This window comes from Momordica charantia, assembly GCF_013281855.1.
Source record: "Momordica charantia cultivar OHB3-1 chromosome 11 unlocalized genomic scaffold, Mcharantia_2.0 BLBB01000011.1, whole genome shotgun sequence".
In the NCBI taxonomy this organism is placed as follows: Eukaryota; Viridiplantae; Streptophyta; class Magnoliopsida; order Cucurbitales; family Cucurbitaceae; genus Momordica; species Momordica charantia.
This window is the reverse complement of record NW_028275159.1, coordinates 5,516,723-5,529,499: the sequence shown is the minus strand read 5'-3', so window position 1 is coordinate 5,529,499 and position 12,777 is coordinate 5,516,723. Positions and strand designations below refer to the sequence as shown.

The 12,777-nt window shown below is 33.0% G+C and overlaps 1 protein-coding gene across 1 annotated transcript; it reads left to right on the top strand.

Annotated features, from left to right (window-relative positions):
• Window positions 1-4,266: 4,266 nt before the first annotated feature.
• Window positions 4,267-9,544, top strand: LOC111004932 (O-fucosyltransferase 10). The gene is made up of 10 exons (XM_022276259.2): window positions 4,267-4,939; window positions 5,821-5,896; window positions 6,083-6,150; window positions 6,305-6,393; window positions 7,075-7,272; window positions 7,389-7,593; window positions 7,690-7,857; window positions 8,063-8,230; window positions 8,664-8,857; window positions 9,011-9,544. Exons 1-10 carry the CDS (start codon window positions 4,559-4,561, stop codon window positions 9,216-9,218), a joined length of 1,755 nt encoding a protein of 584 aa, XP_022131951.1. The 5' UTR covers window positions 4,267-4,558; the 3' UTR covers window positions 9,219-9,544.
• The last annotated feature ends 3,233 nt before the right edge of the window (window positions 9,545-12,777 follow it).

The window sequence follows — 12,777 nt, the reverse complement described above, 5'->3', positions numbered from 1 at the left end:
AGAGTAGAAACTAATTTTAAATCGTGGAGACTAAAAATGATAGTTTTTTAAATTTATGGATAAAATAAAAATTAAGTCCATGATCCTTAATTAGAATCAGTGTTGCGGTAGGGGCTTTTTCGTAAATGAAGCGGTTGGCGAAGTGCGATGCACGAGAAACTTGACTTCGAGATGCGCATGTTTCGGCAGGTGTCTCGTTCTCTCATTTTCTCGGTACCGTTATTTAATCCGAGAGGTGGATCATGTGACAGCCGTTATCCCCGATCGCACGCACACCGTCCGATCCGGATCCCATCGCTTTTTCCTCATCTTGACCATAATACCCCTCCTCATATTTCGGACACCTCACGGCGACTCGGCCCTTTTTGGACAACTGGCAATCACGCACCTCCCGCCGCTGTCTCTTTTTGCTTAAAACATCTTAATTTTTATGATAGAATGTTTAGCCACTAATTTAATTTCTAAGTATTCCAGAAAATAATAGTATATGCATTAATCAATTATATTATATAAACTATAGTTTTATTAATATGACCCAAGCATTTGTGTATTTGTATTAGTTTGTTAAAAGATTTTCTTAATAGCTATTTTTAATCCACGACAACAATCTAACAGATTTACAGCAATTATTAGATTTTTTCAGTACAATAAATGAGGTAAGGAATTCAAATTCACAACCTATTGGTTAGAGGCAGGTGTCAATTATCGCTAAGCTAAGTTTATCTTGACTAATAATTATTAGTTAACATAATTAGGGACCTATAATTTATATAATTAATTAATACATATACTATTAGTTTCTAAAGCTACGTTTAATGTTGGATCTAGGTTTGAACATTAATAAATGTAAATAAAATGTTCCATGAGGCGTTATAATTTATGTATTTAGAAAACAAAAATTAAAAGTTCAAGTTAATATTTCATCTTCCACTATCTATCGTAGTTGATATATTAATGTCACCTTCAATAGAAATAAATGTTAAAGGTGTCTTTTTATAACAAAATTATTCAACGATTATATATTAGGAATGTAGGAGGAACTTAGACAAGGTCAATAAAATAATTTTATTTGAAAGTAGGTAGGTTTGATAATTCAATTTAATAATTACAACTTCCTTCAAAGGAAGATGGACTTTTGTGAGTATTAATATTCATGGTGTTCCATTTCAAAACGATAATAAAAGGAGTAATCCACTTATATTATAAACCATGGTGAGATCTCTTATCTTACCAACAAAGTCCGAAATAGATGATTGCTCGCTATGTGAAAAATAAAGAATACAAATAAAATATTCACCTTCATGCGAACATTTACATTAATTTAAGGCTCGACATCAATATTAGATAATATGTATTTTTTTTCCACCGAATAATTAGTATTTCGAATGTATCATAAAAATACCAACGAGATATAAAAATTTTCAATAAAAATATCACGAATATAAATATAATATTACTAATAAAATTCATAACATATTTAAGAAGGGCAAAGTATTAATGTGTTATTTGAATTAATGAATTGTGTGTGTATATATATATTTATTTATTTACTACTTCACATTTAAAAATGTGAACTTTTTTTTAGTACAAAAAAAATGTTAACTTATCTACCTTGCAGTTGAGATACTTTTTCTTTTAAAAAGCATAACTTATATTGCGGAAATTATATTTTGATAGTTAGAAAAAAAAATAATTAAAAAGTGTGTGTACACGTGGCAACCGCTTGAGAGTATTTCCCTGGCCTCATATGAAGCACATCATTTCGTACTGCCTGTTCAGAATAAATAAATACTCAGAACCTGTCAGACCTCTTTGGCACATTATCATTTAATAATTGAGTAGAAACTTCTTTATTACAGGTCCCACCTCCAAATAAATTCTTCTCTTCTTCAAATTATTTTTACTTATGCACATATCTTATCTTTTTCATTTTTATTTCAAAATTTTAATTTTTTAAAAAAACTAACACAGTTCACTCGTTTGAGATATATGCCAATTATCGTTGAATCATTTAATTAAAATTATATATATGTACTAATTGGTATACACAAGGTCAAATATGTCACAATCCCATCACATTAAAAAAACATGTAATTGTTGGAGTAAAATATGCATTTTAAAATTGTACATTATCACCTTACCATTTAAATAAAAAATTATGTCGATATTAGAACATTATTATTCTCTAATCATTTCAAAAGGATAAAATCAAAATACTAAGGTAAGTAATAATATAATTAATTATAGATGGTAATATGAGTTGTGCTGACAATTTTTGTAACAGTAGATGAAAATGATCTGTTTTTTTTTTTAACCTTGTGACCAATGATTGTGAGTATAGTGTAGGCCATCTAATAAACTTCATATTTATCTTTTGTAAATTAAATCTTTTTTTTAGGGTAATTGTAAATCAAATCATTGAGGGTTAATAATGATTTAAATTAGATTATTATCTTTTTAGGTGAATCGATAGTCCATGTTAGTCAAATCCAACCCACTGAAGTTACATCACATTGGAGACAATCAAAACTTAAAATATACCACAATAATTATATTTTGTGAAAAAAGCGGTAAAATTCAATAAAATATATAAAATAATTAATTATCTTTGTGACGACATATTTAATCAATTATTTTTTAATTTTTAAAAAATTAAGTAAAATGTTCAATTAATGATATGAACCTATCTCAGCTAGCTAAAATATTACTTACCTTTCAAAAATTCATCACCATTTATGTTAAACTAAAAAAAAATAAAATTAACATGGAAGTTATTATGTTATGCTTTTAGGTTGAACTGGGAATGGTATATAGTTAATGCATTAAGTTTGGTATTAAAAATGATTTATTGTAATTAGATAAATATCAGCTAGTTTTGTCGAGGAGAAAAGTGGAAAATGCCAATCTGACTTTTCTAAGAAAAGCGACATCATATATGGTGTGTGTCCACTTTCTCGCTTAAATGACATTTTAAAAAGAGAATCAATAAGGGATTATTTATTAAAAAAAAAAAAAAGAAGTCAATTTTAAGATAAAAATTTATTGTACAGGGATAATTTTTAGAAAACAATTTATTCACAAAGAAGATTTTGAAGAGAGAAATTTGTATATAAATTTTTTTATTAGAATTACCTGAAATTGGTTTTTCAAAATATTATTAATTAGCAAAGAGTATTCCTTTTATTTTTATTATTATTTTCTTAAGGGGGAGTATTCTATTTTTCGTCATCTACACTTTTGAAAGTACAATGATTTATAGGATACAATGCAGTGGTACGTTCCATTATAAATCACCTAGAAAGTATACCTAAAACAATTAAAAGAATATCTCATATCCAACGAGAATATAATTTCAAAATTTATACAGTGTCTCTACTCCAGTTATGTTATATATTGTTCAAAGTGAAAGTGATATATGTACGTTTGTACTATCCATAGTTTTAGTCATACAATCCAACTTTTGACAAGTTTTGCTTTAGACTAGACCGTGAGATCTATTTTTTCCTTGCAACATATGAAAAAACAATTAAAACAAACAAAACCATATTTTAAAGAAGAATGGTTTCTTAGAACCTATTTGGTATGTAAAATGAATATGCAGAGTTGATTTTTAAAACTATTTTTGCAAACAACAATTTTATGTTTTCGGTATTTCCAGATTTTGAATTTGAACTTTTATAGAGTAGAATTTTATTAAAAACTATAATAAATATACTAGATACTCATTTTGCTTTTGTTAAAAATTTAAAAGTATAAAATATTATAAATTACATAATATTATAAAATAACAATTCTGCAAAATTTATAATATATACGGATAATAAATTAATTAATATTATTTGTAATTAAATATTCCGTTATTGATAACTACACTAATTTATTAATATATTACTAATAAATTTTTTAAATCCAGATTACTCCCTTGTAAATTAACCCATTTTTCAATATTTATGGGGAAGAGGAGGGGTGTTGGAAACATGAACACAAAGAGAAACGGGTGATTGGAAAAAGAAAAAGAAAAAGAAAAAGAAAAAGAAAAGGGGGAAAATTGATGCTTTTGAGAAGAGAAATAACGTGGATATTACCAAAACAGCCCTTTGAGTTCGTGCTATTTTATTTAAAGAATGCGTTAATTAGGAAACAACAAACAACGGAAAGCGAGGTGTGAAATTACGAAAATGCCAGCAAAGAACATATTGCCAATTATGAGTCAAACTCATTCCCCACTGGATATCATATAAAATGGTACGTCTTACAGATTGCTTTGTCTCCACTAATCTCACTTTTCTGTACAATTCTCTGCAAAATCTGCATCACTCACTAAAAGATTTCCCGGAATCAGGGACGCCCATACGCTTCCAAAATCCCACCATTGATCTTCACTCCACTCCCCCATTTCACCCCTTTTTCTCTCTCTCTTTTCCCAGTTTTTTACTCTGTTTCTGTAACAAACAACACTAATCCTTCTCTCTTGCTGTATTCTTTGTGGGTTTCTTCCTAAACCGACACTGCAGTGAAGGATTCTGCGATCTCTTCCGTGCATTTGGTTCGCATTGCCATGAAACCCAAGACCCATCACTACCATGGCCATGATTCCAATGGCTACTCTGGCGACGGCGCTCAGAGCAGCGGCAGTAGCTCTCCCAGCCCTCCTCACTCGCCGCCGCGTTACGCCTCTAAGTGCCGCCGGAAGCTCCGGTCGAAGCCCCATTATTACCTCCCGCTGCGGGAACTGTTTGTCGGTGCTCTCACTCTCCGGTTTAACTTCAGATACATGGTGCTGCTTCCTCTGCTTTATATCTCTGGCTTGATCATGTGCGTTGGCCCTTTCTCTTCTCTCGTCGCCCAGCCCCCTCCCCCTGGTTCGCTCTACAGCAGCCATCAAATGTTTCGCCGCCTCCATCACCAAATCCACTCTGATAATTCCTCTGCAATTCAGGTTTCATCCTCTTTCTTCTTGCTTTCATATATTTTTTTGGGGAGGGGTTCTGCTGAAATGCTGTATTCGTATTGCGAATTGGGGGATTTGGAGTTTGAGTGTTCGATATATTGGCGCCAATTCGTTTGCTGATTCTTGCTCTTTTGGGGGTTTAAGCAAGTGGGGGGATCCCAGTTCTTGAATATTTGACATGTTTGGTGCGAAATGTGAAGTTAAATCACTGTTGAAAGAGATGGAAGTTGAATAATTCATTTGCTTGTTTTGGAAGTCTTAAATGGAATTTTCTGAGAGTGAATGGCTTCAAATGCTATATTTGTTTAGATGCTATTTATGCATTTCTTTTTCTGCTGGATCGGACAAGAAAACCATTTTAAGTTTGTGAAACTTCGCCTTTGACAGCTTGATTCTAGCATGCATTTATTTCTCATTTTCAGAAAAAAGAAAGGAGTTATAGTTCATGTACTTGTGAAACAGGAAAGTGGTTTGTATTGCTAAAAATTTTCAAGGATTGTTTCTGTACGCTGTGATTGTCTTTCTGGCTATTGTAAGTCTTGAGTCTATTCATACGATTGAAATTATTGTTTGAACAATTATGAAAAACGAACAAGTAGTGAAAACAAATGAAGAGTAAAATAAAGCTTTGAAAACATTTGATCCAACTTAACATATTTTTACCAGACTTAAGTCTTTTTCAAACAAAAATGTGTTGGGTAATATTTTAGTCAACTCCGGCACTACATTGTCCATTTCAATGGAAAGTTTATCTCAGTTTGACTTCTGGATTAGATATTGTAAAAAAGAAATATTAGACCGTGACGTTACATGGATTGTTTTGCTGCATTGCTCTAAATCTGTTAAAATGTGTATTATTTCTCTTGCAGCTGTCATCAGTTTGGAAATACAAAAGGATGAAGGAGAGGAAGCCATGTTCAAATTCAACTTCTCGACCGCATTCAGGTGTGAGAACTGCAGAGTTGACCAAATGTCTAGTGCTAAACTGAAGGCTTTAACTTTTCTTAAGCTATACAATTTTTTAACAAAACATTCTAAAACTGTGTGGTTTCTGTTTCCATCTTCCATCTCATGTCAAATACCTTTGCAAACTTATTCTCTGGATTAAATATTCTTTCCTTTGAATTTCAGAGTCCAGTGAACCTACAACTTACTTGATTGTGGATGCTAATGGTGGACTCAATCAGCAACGCTCTGCAGTATGCACTTTTCCATATTTCTAGCGGAAGTTGTATTATATTGCAAACTTATTATTTGTCCTCTCTCACCTTTTACAATGTTCTTGCACCGAAGTTTGCATTTTCAGTTATTCGATTGGCACCTTTGTAAGTCAATCCTTTCCTCTTTTGGCAGATCTGCAATGCGGTGGCTGTAGCAGGGCTTCTAAATGCCATTCTAGTTGTCCCCCGCTTTGAGTTCCACAATGTCTGGAAGGATTCAAGGTATGCATATTGAATTCTTGGGTCGTGGTACTGAGAGCTTTCCTTTTCCACTTTATTATGATTTTCATTTTCAGTTCCATGGCATGATCCTGTCCAATCTCGTCAATCTACCTTAAACAACCAGAAATGGGTCAAGTTAGGAGTTGAGGAGCTCTTAAGTTGTTATATGGACTTACCAAATAAAAGTACTTAGACAACTCTGTTAATCATGTGGTCGTTCTGTTTGCAACTTCTTGGAGGTTAAACTGCTTTATATGTGTCAAATCTCATATGTGAACTTATACATGAAGAATGCCTTTTAAGTTTTACCTATAATCTCAGGTATAAGGAGAGTTAATCATATATGATAAATTCCTTTTTATGTCTTAAGCAGTGATTAGACAATTGAATGTGGTGCAACCGACATAATTTGTTATATGGACTACAGTAACTTATTAGATGGTTAGCTACATGCTCATACCTAAAGCTCTTATTGAATATTTAAATTCAAATTCATTTCTGATAAATATCCTAGAAAATCTAGGATAGTAGTGAAAATGCTATGTGAACATATAGCTAAAAATCGTTTCAAGAATGATGAATTTACTCTCCTTAGGTTCATATATCCTCTCATTTCTTAGAAGAGCATATTGAAATCCATTCCTTTTTCTTTCTTTTCTTTTTTTTGTTAATTTGTTTCAGTAAGTTTGGTGATATTTATGATGAAGATCATTTCATAGCCGCCCTCGAAGGTTATGTTAAAGTTGTCAAAGAGCTACCTGGGGCTTTAATGCAAAGATATGATTACAACATCTCTAATATTCCAAACTTTCACGTACAAGCTTGGTCTCCTGCTAATTATTATTTGGGAGAGGTTCTACCTGTTCTGCAAAGGGAAGGGTATGTAACAGTGTGAATTGGTTTCCGCTCAGGCCTCCACCGTTTCTTATTGACATTCTATAATATCTGAAACTAAAGGAAACTGGCCCACGCATTTTGGTTCTATTATGATGCAGGGTTGTTCGAGTATCCCCTTTTGCCAACAGATTGGCTATGAATATTCCACCTGAAATTCAATTCTTAAGATGCCTGGCAAATTATGAAGCACTGAGGTTCTCTTCTCCCATTCTGACTCTTGCACGTAAGCTAGTTACCCGGATGATTGAAAAGAGTTCAAGGGATGATGGGAAGTATGTTTCCGTCCACCTACGGTTTGAGGAGGTACTAACGCTTCATCGTCTTCTCATCAACTTATTATTTTTATTTTTCATTTGCTTTTGTTAAGCTCATCATCTGAGGATCACATCTGAACTCTAGGACATGGTGGCTTTCTCCTGTTGTGTATATGATGGCGGTGAAGCTGAAAAAATTGAAATGGATTCAATTCGAGAAAAAGGATGGAGGCAAAAGTTCAAACTCAAAGACCATCTCATTTCATCGGGTCTTAACCGAATGAATGGAAAATGCCCATTAACCCCCTTGGAGGTATCTATAAATGATCCCTTTTCCCTTCTTTTGCAAAAGTTATAACTTTTGAGCCCACAAGAAATTACACTTAATCAAATGTGTTCTTGAACAAGCATGTTCTAGTAACAATTTATTTCACAAAAGCTTATGTTATGTTGTAGTATTTAATTATTCAATCACATTCCTATGTTTAACTTTTCAAGCTTTGTTCTGATCATGTTAGGTTGGAATGATGTTGCGCGGTATGGGATTTGATAATAACACTTCGATTTATTTGGCTTCGGGTAAGCTATACCGGTCAGAGAGATATTTAGCTCCACTGCAGGAAATGTTTCCTCTTTTGCATACGAAGGAATCTCTTGCGACGCTAGACGAGCTTGCTCCTTTTAAGGTAAATCTTATCATTTCGACTTTAATGGTTCTGTAAGATCTTAGAAAAACCATGACTGCATGATCCTACTATTTGGGAGAATGCTGAGCGAAAATGAGAAAACTATCAATCGTGAAAACATTATAATTACCACGCTTGTTGAACCTGCCATCTCTTTCAGTTCAACTCAGAAGCTCTTACAAGTTCAAAATTTAACTCCTCCACTTGTCAAGTTCTAGAAAGCAAGGCAAGAACTTATAATGATGTTGAAACACAATGGTTTTACTAAAACTTTTTGAGTGTGACAACCAGTTTTGCATATTTGATCTTTAAGATCCCATTCCCGCTTTGGCGAATTCAAGGGATCCCTTCGAAATGAAAAGAAAAGAAATATATATCATGGATCTTCTTCATTCCATCTCGAACTAATAGTTGGTATATTCTTCACCGACAGGGATATTCTTCAAGATTGGCAGCTCTAGATTATATGGTGTGCTTGTTAAGTGAGGTCTTTGTGACTACTCAAGGAGGTAACTTTCCACACTTTTTGATGGGGCATCGGCGGTTCCTCTTTGACGGACACGCCAAGACAATCAAGCCTGATAAACGAAAGCTTGCCATTTTAATGGACAACAGAATAAACTTAAGGTATTCATTCACCCATGGAACTTTCAACCAAGTGATTATAATTCATTGAAAAATTAAGGACAGACAAATATCAAGATGAACTCCATATCATTCTATTTCTGCCCCAGAGCATTGTTGCCATCCGGATAACTTTGTATCATGTCAATTTTGCAGCTGGAAAGAATTCAAGGAACAAATGGGGGTAATGCTTTCGGAGAGTGACCGAAAGGGGCTGATGGTACCTAGAATCAGACGATTCAACCGAAAAACATCGGTCTACACTTACCCTTTACCCGAATGCAGATGTCTGCAGAAATCCCAGAATACCAACTCCACAGACAGTAAGTATATGCTCGACCAGCTGCTCGGATCCATGAGATAGCAAGCAGATTTCCCTTCAATGCAGTTCATTAGACATTCCAAATATAATGTAAACTGATCCTCTGAGGTGGAGGATTCTGCAGTCGCTGGACTGAAATGGGAACAACCCATTGCTCTAAATTTTGCTCGGTGTAGATACTCCCCATCGCCAACGTCGAAAACAAAATGTAATAATTTCTTGTATTCGTGTTAAATTAAACGTCGTCCTTGGTAAATGTATAGAGCTAAGTGTGGAAGTGAAGTGTCGTTTGTATGTGTACATTTTGAAACTAAAGTGGCAAGTTTACAAAGGACTTCATGGACTTTGCTTCCATGTATTTGAAATCATGATTTTGATTCATTAGGTTCCTTACAAAACCAAAATTTTGAATTGAAGGAATTGAAGTGAGACATTTCAGCGACATGTTAATAAGAGCCTTGGAAGTTGGAAATAATGTGATTTGAAATTTGTCGATATTATTAGTTCTTTCTTTTCATGGTTTGTCTTTTATTGGCCACATAATGGCGAGTGCTCTCTCATGCGCACACTCAGAGAAAAATCATTTTGGCTCTTGAAAACAACCAACGGATTCAACTCTATTGGAAGACACTTCATGTTATCAATCACATGAAATATTTTACCCACTAACTATTCAATCACACTAACAAAATTTATTGGCTAAAATCCAAGGGGGTTGTTTTAAGTGCTTTCATGCGTTTGGTAGCAAGTTCGAAATTTTATTTTAAGTTAAAAAAATTTTTAACTTAGAAATGTATTAGTAAATTAACACTAATTACCAACTAAATATTTATTTTAATCTAAAACAATATCAATTAATTTATTCATATTTTTGTTACAAATTTTGTATAATTATTAGCTTACAATATTATATGATTTATAATATATTATATTTTAAACGTTTTGATTTCAACGAGACAAAATGAGTTTATAATGATATATTTATCGAAGATTTTATTTTTTTTAATATAATTCAGCATTTTAAGATTTCAAATTTTGAAAACACTACAAACATAAAAATATTTGTTTTCAGAATTTTCAATATTTGAATTGAAAACAGTTTTAAAAAGTAAAAATAACAAAAACTTAAATCGAAGGACTCCATTTGATTAAGTGGATCTTAATATCTAAATGTATGGATATATTTGAAAGTAGGAAATGGAAAGAGATAATAAGAAGAAAATAAAAAATGAGAGATTTGTTTTTATAACATAAGGCATAAGGGATGAGAGTTGAGTTGAGTAGGGTATCAGAGTTTTTGACCGACCTACATTCTTGAATATCAATGTCTCGAGTCTCCTCCCCCTCGGGGATGATAGGATGACGCAAGTGGTAGGTTCGTACTTTGACAGCACCACTAGATGCCGTCCCGTACTCCGGTTCCGGCTGTGACGGATGGATAGATGGATGGGTGGATGACGACCCGGTCCAACAAAATCAAAATTACAAATAAAGACTCTGAAAGTGAATCTTGACCGTCGAACAGTGAGGATCGGGCAGAGACGTGAGAATGTGGAGGTGATGTGTGGTGTGGTCTGTGTGTTAGGGTTTGGGTGACAGAAGGACGTTACGTTTCTTTGCTTGCTGTTCATTGGGTTGTCTTCTCACCCTCCCATCACCGTACGTCATTACAACATACCTCCTTCTCCTTCAATCTTTTCTTTGGCTTTGAGCACATTCCCAGGGCGGCGGGGCATTGGTCATTGGACTCTCTTTTCTGCTCACTTTGTCCTTCACTTCATCTTCTACGCCTGTCACCAGACCTCGGGTCTTTTTCCTTTTTTTACTCTTAATTCATTTTTAACATATAGTCTATTGTCTAATGTGGGTCATGATCACATTCCTCGATCAAAATATTATTGACGAGACTTTGGTCACATATACAATAGTCTTCCTGGTCTAAAAATTTTAGTTTAATTCATATGGTTCAGAGTTAACTTTAATTTTGTCCGTGTGTTGTGTTTTTAAAAGTTAAAGTTTCAATTTGATTCTAACGATTTAGATTTAGTTTCAATTTTAAACTTATAATTTACCGATTACCAAATGACTAGAGGAGGTTATTCTCAAAGTACGAGTATCTTAACAATGGTAGGCGTCATAAAAACTAAAAAGAAAACCAAGAGAAATGTGTATCATGGTAGCTACTTGAGTGAACTTAATTTCCCATATAGTTAAATTGGGTTTCATGAGTGCACTCTAGCATAGCTGGTGGTAGAGGAAAAAAAAATTATATATATATATATATATATATATATATATTTGACCTCTTTTTTGAATAAAATATGTGATGGAAATTTTAAATCATGTTAGATATGTCATACCTAATTGCAATTTTATGTTGAATGCATCTTGTTAGGAGTTTAGCATGCAGTTTCATGAACAAGCGTAGCATGACTCCAAGATGACTCAAACTGCGACGCTTGTATTGATGCAACTATAATTACGCATGAAATTGATGTGCTAGAGTTGGCTCGTAGGATAGAAACATTACATTAGTTGTATTTTGATCATACACGAATCATGTTTCGAAGTTTAGTCAAGATGCATGTAAACTGAAAAACAAAAAGGAAAATGTTGAATTACATATAATTTATAAGACTTTAAAGACTAATATTTCTACGAAATCCTGTCTCACCTCATAGCGTGGGAATAAATATTCATCTCACTCGAGTTTGGGTTATAGTTGCTTGCTCCGCTTAAATTGGTTTATTTGTTAATTAGACTAGACCACCAAGTAACTTATGTACTAGTGTCTTCCAAGTCTTATACAAGCTAGGCTAAAATAACTTTGAATATTTTATAAAGTCTAAAATATAATCAGTAATTGGCAATGCAAATAACTGTTAAACCAGGTGGAGTACCGTGGTGGGCTCCACAAGCGTGCTTCCCAAAATTTCCCATCCAACGCCAATTTTCACTCAAAGCCAATCATAACAAACCCCTCCCACCTACGTTTCATCTCAATTGTAAGTATTCCCTTTCAATTTAATGCTCTTATTATTATTATTATTATTATTATTATTATTATTTATTTTAAGTGCCTCGTCTACCATTCCATGGTTGGAGTTACAAGTCAATTATCGCTGAGTTAAACTCACTTTGACTCCTTTTATATTTAGTTGCTAAAGCAACTTATTAAATACGAATATAATAGAATTTGAACTCATTCCCTCTAAATATTTTTTATTTATCTTAGTATCTTTAAACTAATGAGCTCATATGTTGTTAAAAAAAAAAAACCAATAAGCCAATCTAAGATGATTAGTGTTATTATATTTCAACAAATTTAGATTTTTCTGGTGTGAAAAATGATATTTTTTTAGGTTAAATATATGTTTTAGTCCCCAATATTTCGGTATTTGTTTAAAAAGTTTCAGTTTAATTATTCATCGTAGTAAGTAATGATACTTACATGATATAATATACACGGAACAACTTGAAGAAAAAAATGAGGACCTCCAAATTTTTAAGAAATCCGTTGAAATTTCAAAATTTTCTATAAGTATTATGTAAACTTGTTGACACGTTTCAGATTTGAATTGAAATTTTTAATCAACGAGGA

Excerpts from the sequence above, each read along its gene's own strand:
- LOC111004932 (XM_022276259.2), top strand. The coding sequence starts at position 4,559 with ATGAAACCCAAGACCCATCACTACCATGGCCATGATTCCAATGGCTAC. Across the intron at positions 6,394-7,074 it reads AATGTCTGGAAGGATTCAAG|TAAGTTTGGTGATATTTATG; the intron begins GTATGCATATTG and ends AATTTGTTTCAG. Across the intron at positions 7,594-7,689 it reads TCCACCTACGGTTTGAGGAG|GACATGGTGGCTTTCTCCTG; the intron begins GTACTAACGCTT and ends TCTGAACTCTAG.